This window comes from Capricornis sumatraensis, chromosome 5 (genome assembly GCF_032405125.1).
Source record: "Capricornis sumatraensis isolate serow.1 chromosome 5, serow.2, whole genome shotgun sequence".
NCBI classification, from domain to species: Eukaryota; Metazoa; Chordata; class Mammalia; order Artiodactyla; family Bovidae; genus Capricornis; species Capricornis sumatraensis.
Genome location: NC_091073.1, coordinates 37,934,805 through 37,947,197, shown reverse-complemented (window position 1 = coordinate 37,947,197; position 12,393 = coordinate 37,934,805). Strand labels below are relative to the sequence as shown.

The 12,393-nt window shown below is 39.1% G+C and overlaps 1 protein-coding gene across 1 annotated transcript in view; it reads left to right on the top strand.

Moving 5' to 3' along the window:
- CROT (carnitine O-octanoyltransferase) overlaps window positions 1-12,393 on the top strand; it is a 50,407-nt gene that overhangs the window by 33,857 nt on the left and 4,157 nt on the right. The window contains exons 11-17 of the mRNA XM_068972772.1: window positions 213-296; window positions 378-485; window positions 712-842; window positions 8,316-8,439; window positions 9,795-9,873; window positions 9,960-10,053; window positions 10,173-10,292. Coding sequence (XP_068828873.1) covers window positions 213-296; window positions 378-485; window positions 712-842; window positions 8,316-8,439; window positions 9,795-9,873; window positions 9,960-10,053; window positions 10,173-10,292 — 740 coding nt within the window. The remainder of the gene's footprint in view (window positions 1-212; window positions 297-377; window positions 486-711; window positions 843-8,315; window positions 8,440-9,794; window positions 9,874-9,959; window positions 10,054-10,172; window positions 10,293-12,393) is intronic.

The following is a 12,393-nucleotide window of genomic DNA, read 5'->3' as shown; positions in this document are numbered from 1 at the left end:
GCCTCTGACTTTAACTATTCATTCTTTCTCAGAAAATAAAATACATCAATTACTTACTATACTGTAGAATATCCCTGTCTTTATCATTATGAGTTGAGGCATATGAGAATTCTGCTCTTGTGTGTTAAGAGTGGGGCAAAAATGAAAATAAAATACTGGGTCAAGTCTTAACTTACATAAAGTATTCAAAATCTTGTATGCTTTCATTTTAGCATGCTCCTTTTGATGCAATGGTTCTGGTAAAAATCTGCTATTATATTGATGAGAAAATTCTTGAGAATGAAGGAAGATGGAAGGTATGTTAGAACAAATGATTTCCTCCTTTTTCGCCTCATATTTTGATAGATACAGTATTTTTAAGTTTTCCCTATTTTCAGGGCTCAGAAAAAGTACGGGATATACCGGTTCCAGAGGAGCTTGTTTTCACTGTGGATGAAAAAGTACTATATGACATCAACCAAGCTAAGGCCCAGTATTTCAAGCAGGTAGGTTTTTCACTTTTCTCTTTGATAGTTAATACTTGAACTTTTAACTACTGTGTATGACTATTTGGCTATCATCCACGTATGATGGCATAAAACATTTAAAAGTTGTAGCTTTTAACACCTTTATTTCTGTTTTATTCGTTTAATGCTAATGATAATTTGGTTATCTTTGGGGGTATTCTCCTTGGGTATATGTTCACTCTTCCCATTTAATTCTGTTTGTTAGGCGTCTGATCTCCAGCTTGTGGTGTATGCCTTTACATCTTTTGGCAAAAAGCAAACCAAGAAGAAGCAGCTTCACCCTGATACATTTATTCAGCTGGCACTTCAGCTGGCCTATTACAGACTTCATGGACGGTGAGGACCAATCCTTCTCCATTTTCAGAGTCTGGAGGCCGAAGGGGGTATCTGTACTCTAGCTGTCCCACTGCAACTCCCCAGCGTCTCCGCTGAGGTTTTTTCCCTCTTGGCACTGTGCCCTAATTTGTACTTTCATCAGCAGTGTTGTTAGGTTTCCGTCTGTGACACTTTGACAGTCTTTCCTTGTTTTTCTCTACCTTGATACTTTTGAAGTACCTGTTCTCATCTTACAGAGGTTTGCCATGCTTTGGAATTCAGATCACTTGGTTTTCCTGAAGCCTGTTTTCAAATGGGTTCATGACAAGATACAGTTTTATGGAACCTAGTCTTTACTCATTTTTAGGATAAGAGAGATGGTATGTTGTGACTTTCTACATCCTAAGCAGAAGTGGAAGCTTCTTGATCTTTTTAAAATTTTATCTGAGAATATGTATCTTTACGTTTTTAAAGTTTCTCTTTGGTTGAGCTGGGTCTTCATTGTTGTGCGTGGGCTTCCTTTAGTCGCAGAGGGCAGCAATTACTCTTTGTTGCTGTCCATGGACTTCTCATTGCAGTGGCTTCTCAGGTTTTCAGTGTACATGTCTTTTTGTCTCCGTGGGTAAACTTAGTCCTAAGTGTTCTTCTTGATGCTATTGTAAATTGTTTTCTTGATTTACTTTTCAGATTACTTATTGCTAGTGTATAGAAATGCAACTGATGTTTGCATGTTGACTTCATACCCTAAAAAAACTGAATTCATTTATTAGCTCCAACACTTTTTTTGTAGATTCTTTAGCATTTTCCATATATAAGACCAGATATCTGTGAATAGAGATAGCTTCAGTTTTTCCTTTCTGATTTGGATGCCTTTTCTTTCTTTCTTTATAGCTAGAACAGCCAGTACTATGTTGAATAGAATTGGCAGAAGCAGGCATCCTTGTCTTATTATTCATCTTTGCTGGGAAGCTTTTGGTTTTCCACCACTGAGTATGGTGTTAGCTGTGGGTTTTTCATAAATCTTTATCATATTGAGGAAATTCCTTTGTTCACTTTTTATTATGGGAGAGTGCAAGATTTTATAAAAAGCTGTTTCAGTGTCAATTGTGATTATCATGTAGGTCTTCTTCTTCATTCTATTAATGTAGTATATTACATTGATTTTCATATGTTGCACCATCCTTGCATTCGTGGGATGAATCTGACTTGGTCATGGTGTACAGTAAGATCCCTACATACAAATGAGTTCTGTTCTGAGTGTTCATTTGTGAGTCCAGTTTGTTAGTAAGTCCAACAAAGTTAGCCTAGGTACCCAACTAACACAGTCAACTGTATAGTACTGTACTGCAGTGGGTTTATATATTTCACACAAATAATATATAAAAAACAAACACAAAAAATAAAACGTTTAATCTTACAGTACAGTACCTTGAAGAAGGCAGTAGTACAATGCAACAGCTGGCATATGGAGGCTGGCATTGAGTGAACAGGAAGAGTTACTGACTGGAGGAGGCAGAGATGGGGAGATGGTGGAGCTGAAGGATCATTAGCAATAGGAGATGGAGGGCAGTTTGAACAACCACTTGCAGAGAATGCATGCTCATGACAGTGTACGCCAGACATGTGAACTAACTTACATGATTGATGTGGACACACGTTCACATCTTTGAAAGTTGGCAACTTGAAGGTTCATATGTAGGAGACTTACTGTATCATCCTTTTAATCTGCTGTTAAATTCAATTTGCTAGTAAAGTGGAGAGGATTTTTGCATCTATTCCCTGATGGCTCAGCATGTAAACAATCCACCTGCAATGCAAGAGACATAGGAGACATGGGCTTGATCCCTGGGTCAGGAAGATCCTCTGGAGGAGGAAATGGCAATCTACTCCAGTATTCTTGCCTAGAGAATCCCATAGACATAGGAGCCTGGCAGGCTACAGTTCATGGGGTCCCAAAGAGTTGGATGTGACTGATAATATTTGGATTTTGGACATAAGGAATATCGGTCTGTAGTGTCTATTCTTACAGTGTTTTTGCCTAATTTTGGTATCAGGGTAATGTTGGTCTCATTTTATGAGTAAGGAAATGATCCCTCCTCTCTAGTGTTTTTGGAAGAGTTTGAGAAGGATTGGTGGTTGATTTTTTTTAAATTTAGAATTCATCAGTAAAGCCATCTGGTCCAGAACTTAACTTTGTAGGAAGGTTTTTGATTGCTGATTCATCTCATTACTTGTTATACGACCTGTCATATTTCTATTTTTTCTTGAGTTTGATTTGCTCATTTGTGTATTCCTCAGAATATGTCCATTTCATCTAGGTTATCCAGTTTATTGTAAATGGTTGTTCAAAATATTCTCTTACGGTGCTTTTTTATTTCTGTAAAGTCAGTAGTAATGCCCTCTCTTTCACAGTTTATTGTAATAATTGATGTCTTCTCCCTTTTTTCTAGTCAGTACAGCTAAAAGCTTGTCAAGTTTGTTGATCTTTACAAAGAAAAGAATCAACTTTTGGTTTAGTTCACTTTCTTTGTTTTTCATATCTGTATTTTGGTTATGTCTACTGTGGTCTTAATTTGTTTGTTTGTTTCGCTGGCTTTGGGTCTAGTTGGCTCTTCTTTTTCCTAATTCCTTAATGTGTACAGTTAATTTACTGATTTGAGATTTTCTTCTTTAATATAAATATTTAGAGCCATAAATTTCCCTCTGAACAGTACTTTTGCTTCATTCTATAAATTTTGGTAAGTTCTGTTCTGCTTTTCATTTATCTCAGTGTGTTTTCTGATGTACCTTGTGATTTCTTCCCTACCAGTTGGTTAAGAGTGTGTTGTTTTATTTCTACGTATATGTGAATTTTTCAGTCTTTCTTCTGTTGCTTTGTAGCTTCATCCTGTTGTCATTGAAGAAGATACTTTGTATGGTTCCAGTCTTTTTAAATGTATTGAGATTTTCTGTGCCCTAATATATGGCTATCCTGGTGAATGTTCCATGTATACTTGAAAAGAATTTATATTCTACTATTTCTTAGTGGCATATTCTCATTCTGTCTTTTGCACACATGCACGCTAAATTGCTTCAGTTGTGTCTGACTCTTTGTGACCCTATGGACTGTAGCCCACCAGGCTTCTCTGTCCATAGGTTTCTCCAGGCAAGAAACTGAACCTGCATCTCTGCATTGCAAGTGGATGCTTTACCTTTGAGCCACTGGGGAAGCTCCTGTCTTTAGGTGTAGTTGTTGTTCAAGCCTTCTCTTTCCTTGTTGATCTTATGTCTACATGTTTTATCCTTTATTGAAAGTTGGATATTGGAGTCTGTGACTGTTGTTGTAGAGCTGTCTAGTTTTCTTTTCAATTCTGTTAGAGTTTGCTTCACGTATCTTTGAACTCTCTTGTTTGGTACATGTATTTTTATAGTTGTTGTGTCTTGATGAGTTATATCTTTCATCAGTATATAATGTCCTGTTTGTCTCATTCAGCTTTTCACTTAAAATACAGTTTGTCTGATAATAATACTGCCACTCCAAATAGAAAAAAAAATCTGTAGCCACTCCAGCTCTCTTCTGGTTACCATTTTTTTCAACCTTTTATTTTTAACCTAATGTGAAGTCAGGTGGGCCTTAGGAAGCATCACTACAAACAAAGCTAGTGGAGGCGATGGAATTCCAGTTGAGCTATTTCAAATTCTAAAAGAGGATGCTGGGAAAGTGCTGCACTCAATATGTCAGCACATTTGGAAAACTCAGCAGTGGCCACAGGACTGGAAAAGGTCAGTTTTCATTCCAATCCCTAAGAGAGGTAATGCCAAAGAATGCTCAAACTACCACACAGTTGCACTCATCTCACATGCTAGTAAAGTAATGCTCAAAATTCTCCAAGCCAGGCTTCAGCAATATGTGAACCGTGAACTTCCAGATGTTCAAGCTGGTTTTAGAAAAGGCAGAGGAACCAGAGATCAAATTGCCAACATCCGCTAAATCATCGAAAAAGCAAGAGAGTTCCAGAAAAACATCTATTTCTGCTTTATTGTCTATGCCAGAACCTTTGTGTGGATCACAATAAACTGTGGAAAATTCTTCAAGAGATGGGAATACCAGACCATCTGACCTGCATCTTGAGAAACCTGTATGCAGGTCAGGAAGCAACAGTTAGAACTAGACATGGAACAACAGACTGGCTCCAAATAGGAAAAGGAGTATGTCAAGGCTGTATGTTGTCATCCTGCTTATTTAACTTATATGCAGAGTACATCATGAGACACGCTGGGGTGGAGGAAGCACAAGCTGGAATCGAGATTGCCGGGAGAAATATCAATAACCTCAGATATACAGATGACACCACCCTTATGGCAGAAAGTGAAGAGGAACTAAAGAACCTCTTGATGAAAGTGAAAGAAGAGAGTGAGAAAGTTGGCTTAAAGCTCAACATTCAGAAAATGAAGATCATGGCATCCGGTCCCATCACTTCATGGCAAATAGATGGGGAAACAGTGGAAACAGTGGCTGACTTTATTTTGGGGCGCTCCAAAATCACTGTGAATGGTGATTGCAGCCATGAAATTAAAAGACATTTGCTTCTTGGAAGAAAAGTTATGACCAACCTAGATGCATATTCAAAAGCAGAGACATTACTTTGCCATCAGAGGTCTGTCTAGTCAAGGCTATGGTTTTTCCTGTGGTCATGTATGGATGTGAGAGTTGGACTATAAAGAAAGCGGAGCCAGAAGAATTGATGCTTTTGAAGTGTGGTATTGGAGAGGACTCTTGAGAGTCCCTTGGACTGCAAGGAGATCCAACCAGTCCACTCTAAAGGAGATCAGTCCTGGGTGTTCATTGGAGGGACTGATGTTGAAGCTGAAACTCCAATACTTTGGCCACCTGATGCAGAGAGCTGACTCATTTGAAAAGACCCTGATGCTGGGAGGGATTGGGGGCAGAAAGAGAAGGGGACAACAGAGGATGAGATGGTTGGATGGCCTCACCGACACAATGGACATGGGTTTGGGTAGACTCCGGGAGGTGGTGATGGACAGGGAGGCCTGGCATGCTTCGGTTCATGGGGTCACAAAGAGTCAGACACGACTGAGCGATTGAACTGTACTGAACTGTTCTCATATCTAAAGCAAATCTCTTGAGGATAGTATGTAGACTATGCTTTTGTTCATTTTGCCAATCTCTACCTTTGGAGAGTTTAATATATTTATATTTAAGATTATTACCGATGAGGGAGAATTCTGCCCCTTTGCTCTGTATTCTGTAGGTCTTATGTGTTTTTGTTCCTCAACTCCTTCATTCCTGCCTTTTTTGGTATTTAGTTGATTTTTTTTTTTTTTGGTAGTGTACCATTTTGATTTCCCTGTCTTTTTTGTCTCTATTTTTTAAGCTGTTTTCTTTATGGCTACCTTGGAAATTACATTTAACATCTTAAATTTATAACAACCTAGTTTGAATAATACCAGCTTAGTTTTAGTAATATACGCTGTGCTTTTGTCCATCATGGTGCTGTCCTCTTTATTTTGTCACAGATTACATTTTTTTACATTGTGTGTTCATTAACATAAATTTTTATTGCTATTTTATGTATTTTTCCTTTAAGTAAAAAAACCGTTAAGCATTTTTGCTCTGTCTCCCATGTTTCCTATAAATGGACAGTTAGATTTGGAAACTTGAAAATAGTAATCAGTAAATTTTATTATTTTTTATAACAGTAAATCAAATAGTTCATCTTATTTGTTTCCTATCATATCCTGTTCAGTTTTTAAGCCAACATCCATTATAAAGTTTCCTCCTTGATATTTTTACCTAATGGTTTTAGTGGCCATTGATGATCATTACCAAGATCTCTATTATTTCATTACAAGTTGCTGAGTAGTGATATTTTTTCATTCATTCTTACTGCCTTTATTTTTAATTTTTTTAAAGGTTTTTTTATGTGAGCCATTTTTAAAGTCTTTGTTGAATTTGTTACAGTATTGCTTCTGTTTTGGTTTTTTGGCCAGAAGGTATGTGGTATCCTAGCTCCCCAACCAGGAATTGAACCCACACCCCCTACATTGGAAGGCAAAGTCTTAGGCACTGGACCAGGAGGGAAGTCCCTAGATTGTTACTTACACTTTCTCCTTCACATTTTGAAAAGATACTATTTCAGCCCGGGGAGATAGTCTCATAGAAACACCGAACAGAGGAGGCCCAGTAACTATTTGAGGGAATTTCTTGGTGGTCCAGTGGTTAAGACTGGGTGCTTTCACTGCCATGGACCCAGGTTTGATCCCTGGTCAGGGAACTAAGATTCCACAAGCTGTGTGGCATGACCAAGAAATAAAAAAGCATTTGACCCCTTTTAGTGCCCACTTGCAGACCTTTTACTCTAATTCCATTTGATTGCTTTAACTGAATTCCTATCACCAGGAAAGAGAGCTTTGTACCAAAAATTATTATATCATTTTTATCATTCTCCAACCCATGAAAATAGTCATCATCCTTGGGCAGCAGTTCCCAACCTTTCTGGCACCAGGGATGGGTTTTCTGGAAGACAGATTTTCCATGGGGAGAGGGGAGGGATAGTTTCAACATGATTTAAGCACATTACATTTATCGCGCACTTAATTTCTAATATTACATCAGCTCCACCTCAGGTCATCAGGCATTAGATCCCAGAGGTTTGAGGACCCTTTGCCTAGGAAAGGGAAACTTATTAAATAATGCTTTTACTTAATTTTACAGTCATTCAAGCTCTGTATGAGGGAAGGAAAGGCCAAGCACTCTGTATTCTCTATTGCTGTGTAACAAATTACCCAATATCTTAGTAGCTTGGAACAACAAACACTTCCTTGTCATCTCGCATTTTCTGTCAGGAAGCCAGGCGCTGCTTAGCTGGATGCCTCTGACTTCAGTTGTTACAGTCAGGGCGTCAGCCAGCGCCATGCCCTCACCTGAAGGCACTGCTGCAAGAGGATCTACGTCTAGTCTCACACACACGGTTATTAGTGACGTGCCTTTCCTCCCAAGCTCGAGTCTCGAGGCCTCTCTACGGGGCAGCCCCCAGCATGGCAGCAGGCTTTCCTCAGAGTGAGGAAGTGAGAGCGCATGAGAGAGCTCACTTTGTAACCTGATTTCAGAAGTGACTTCTCCCTGCTTTTGTCCTGTTCTTTTTGTTAGAAAGAAGACACCGAGGCCATCCTACACCCAACGTGAGAGGTTATACCAGGGCATTAGGAGCAGGAGGCAGGGACCACTGGAGGCATCTTAGAGGCCACCTACCACAGACACCAAAGCATACAACCTGATGGCAGCCTTTGAAACATTTGTTATACCAAGCCTGAGTAGTTTTCGCTCTTGGCTGTTGAAAATATCCTCTTGTTATTGAAAATCTCAGTTGCAGTCTATATCATAGAACTTAATCTCTGACCAAAGCCAGCTTTACTAGGTAAACTTTTTGTAGTAACATTATAGTGTTTTCTTTCTCATGATACATTCTCTTTCGTTTTCATTTTTTCTTATAGTCCTGGTTGCTGCTATGAAACAGCTATGACAAGATTATTTTATCATGGCCGTACAGAGACTGTGCGACCGTGTACCGTAGAAGCAGTCAATTGGTGCCAATCTATGCAGAATCCTTCTGCCAGTGTGAGTATTCAAAAAGAAAAAAGATAAGTTGTTTGTTCTAAAGGAAACCTGATCCTTGCATAACTAACTTCTTCAAATCCCTGAATCAGTAAAATATTTTCAAACCTTTTTTCCTGGGAACTGTCAAACATTTCTTCATTTGCCAGTGAAGTATGTATTTGGAGAGAGTAAGAAACAGGGAAGACCTGATAAGCCCATTTGTATCATCTTCTAGGCAAAGTAATTTCCCACACCTGAGTATTTCACTACTGTTGATCTGCCTTTAGATAACACTCGTACAATGCAGACTGTTCCCAAACGCCTTTACAAGGAAACTTTTCTTGATGTGGTTGAACGTTTTTGAAATGAGATTTTTTTTTAATATTAGAACCAATATAGCTTTATATGTTTTGTTTTGTTTTATACTCAGTTTTAAGCATTTACCACAAAAGGGTAGTACATTCTCACTGCTGTTTTGGTATTGCATTCGCTTCTTTAGTCTTGATAGAAATAGTTATATATTGTTGTTTCGTCACTGTCGTGTCTGACTCTTCACGACCCCATGGATTGTAGCCCACCAGGCTCCTCTGTCCCTGGGATTTCCCAGACAAGAATAATGGAGTGGGTGACCACTTCCTTCTCCAGGGGATCTTCCTGACCCAGGGATCAAACCCCTGTCTCCTGCATTGCAGGCGGATTCTTTACCACTGAGCCACCAGGAAAGCACCTAGTTATATACGTGTTACCTTAGTTTAATTTCATGGAGCTGCTTAATTATCTTTTTTGTACGACTATGCTTTCGCTTTGAAATCAAAATTGCTTTTGTCTTTATACTTGTTAATATCACTTTAGTGCTACCCACAAGTTCCTATTTTCTTGTTCTGGAAAGGAAATAAGTTTCAGAGCATATAGGAAGGAAAAGGCAGTGGAAGAGGGGGTAAGGGTTGGGGGGAAGGATAGATTGGAAGTTTGGAATTGACATGAACACGCTGATATATTTTAAATGGATAACCAACTAGGACCTACTATAAAGCATAGAGAAGTCTGCTCAGTATTCTGAGCATAATAACCTAAATGGGAAAAGAATCTGAAAAAGGATGGATAAATGTATATGTAGAACTGAATCACTTTGATGTGCACCTGAAACTAATACCAAATTGTTAATCAACTATACCCCAATATAAAATACATTTTTTTTAAAAAGGCAATAGAAGAAGTGTGGAAAAAGACACAAAAATTATGTGTCTCAAGGTCTTTCTTGAAATCTTTCTTTTTTCTCTTCTAAATCACCCAAATTCTAATTACTTTGAGCTCAGGTTTTTCTGTTTGGTTTCTGTACAGTTTGTTATTAAAGTATCTCTTGATTTTTAATACAGCTTCTTGAGCAGCAGCGCATGATGTTAGAAGCTTTTGCAAAACATAATAAAATGATGAAAGACTGTTCTACTGGAAAAGGTATTTACACTGGAATTACTATCACTCAAAAAAAATTCTCTTGTGCAGGAAACTCTTCTAACTTCAAGTTTGGGGTTCTATTGCAGGATTTGACCGTCATCTTTTAGGCCTCTCACTCATAGCAAAGGAGGAAGGCCTCCCTGTTCCAGAACTCTTCACAGACCCCCTCTTCTCCAGGAGGTAACATAAAGCGGTGTCTTGTCACCTCAGCAGTTCTTCTTCCTGGATGTTAAAAGCTTTTCAGAAACAACATAAGCCTCTGTAAGCCTAGTAAAATATCCTTTCTTTGTGCTGTACAGTGGAGGAGGTGGAAACTTTGTTCTCTCAACCAGTCTGGTTGGTTATTTAAGAGTCCAGGGCATGGTGGCTCCCATGGTGCACAATGGCTATGGATTCTTCTATCATATCAGAGATGACAGGTAAGGCTGCTCTTTTTCATTCTTACTGTGCTCATTTTTGTTGTTTGAATGTCTTCCCTCCACTATGATTCTGATGTTATCATCTGTCACTTGCTCCATGGGCAGTTATTTTTTACCACTTAGGTGTTTGATGCATAATTAGTCTCTCTTTCCTGCTTTTGAGACTTCAGTGAAATCAGTCCTTGAGGTGTTTTGTGCACAACACTGTTTCAAGATTGACTCAGTGACCATGTCATCATCATCCTCCAAAATCAGTACACATATTACCATACTTGTTCTGCCTCAGGTATTTGATGCTAAGTTCAGGTAAAAACTGACGGTCTGTACATATGTGGTTGTTAGTACAGTCATAGACAACAGCAATGATACCAAGACAAGAGACAAGGTAAATTAATTTACATTCAGGAAAGGATGGTTTACCCTTTCAGATGCATTCCATTTTTATTATATGGGGTTTGACTTAAATTTTTGGAGCGTGAGAAAGAAAATACTAAAACTTGGCAAGAGAGAGGCGGAGAACAAGATAATTAAGAATTGACAAAGACTTGGAAGGTCCCCATTCATAGAGTCTGGCTGTTTCTTTTGTAAGAGCTTGGGTCAGGGAATTAAAATAATGAGGCTACATTTAGCACTGTGTGAATAAGAAGAGAGCAGGCTAAGAGACATTTCAGGTGGAATGTGAAAAATGGAAGTAATGGTATGTCTGACATGTTTCACTTTCTAAAATACTGTTTTTCTACTTTTCCTTTTTTAAAGAATTTTGTATTATTTTTTTCAAAATTTAATTATCTGCCTCCATGTCAAGAGTGGTTTGTGTATACCCGAGGTGCTTGTGTTTGTTGCCATCTAAGTCTTAGATGGCATATTCCGATAGTCATATTTGCAGTTTCTATACATTAATTTATAAATTAATGATAAAGCTTAAACATGGATCTTATTATCCTTTTTTGTAATAGGCAGAAGTCAAAAATCATCATCGCATACAGAGACAACTGAAGACTGTAGCATATTTCCTGGCAAGCCATGGGTCTCACCTTGCATGCAGGGCTAAGAGTTTAGGCCAGATATGCCTCAGGGCTTTGACTTTTTGAAAAAATACATTTTTCATGATCCTGGGATGAAACTTCCATTCACTCACTCAGGAAATATTTAGTGAGAACTTACAATGTGCCGAAGATTGTTTTGGGTGCTCAGGACACAAGACAGACGAGATCCCCTCTCTTGTAGATTGTAGTTTTCACATGGGAAATAGGAACAAAAGGCAACAAATAAGTAGGGTGACTGCAAATAATGATGAATATTGCAGAGGAAATAATTGAGTCACTGTGGTCATAGAAACAAACTGGCGGGGAGACAGAGCACTGCTTTATGTAGTGTGTGGTCAGGGGACGTGTCTGAGGAGGGCTGATGAGGCTGAGATGCCGAGGGTGTGAAGGAATTCATCATATGAATCGCTAGGACAGCCCTCCAGCACCTGTCCCCTGCTCGCTCTGCAGCAGGTCCTCGGTGCTCTTCTTGCTTTCGCCTTTCCTTTCCTGCAGACCATTCTCTGCGGAGCAGCCCTGATGGCCAAATGGAACCCAGGTCATACTCTCCTACTCAGAACCCTCCGAGGGCTTTTCCTTTCAGTCACACAAGATCCAGAGTCCTCCTGAGAGACCTCATGATCTTGCTCTCATCTGCCTCTGACCTTGTCTCCTGCAGTGCTTCTGATTGCCTCCACTCCAGCCACAAAGGCTACCTTGTACCTGCCAGGAAAGCACTGTCCTCGGGGCCCTCACAGTTGTGATTTCCTCCTCTTAGTAGTCTCTTCCGCAGTATGTGCAAGGTGATCCCCTTATTTCAAAGGCTCTCATCAGAGAGGCCTTCCCTGATCACCTAGAGCAGCAGTCCCCCTTCTCCACACACACCTGTTGTATTGTGACATTTATAACCACCCAGTGTGTGTGTATGTGTGTATTATCTATCTTTACTTCCTAGAATATAAGCCTGTAAGAACATGATTTTTAATTTTTTTTTAATCTCCAGCTCAACATGTTGTGCTCATTCCTATTTCCCAGTGACTTTGTGTTTAATAGAAGCACAGAAGTCTGAGGATAGG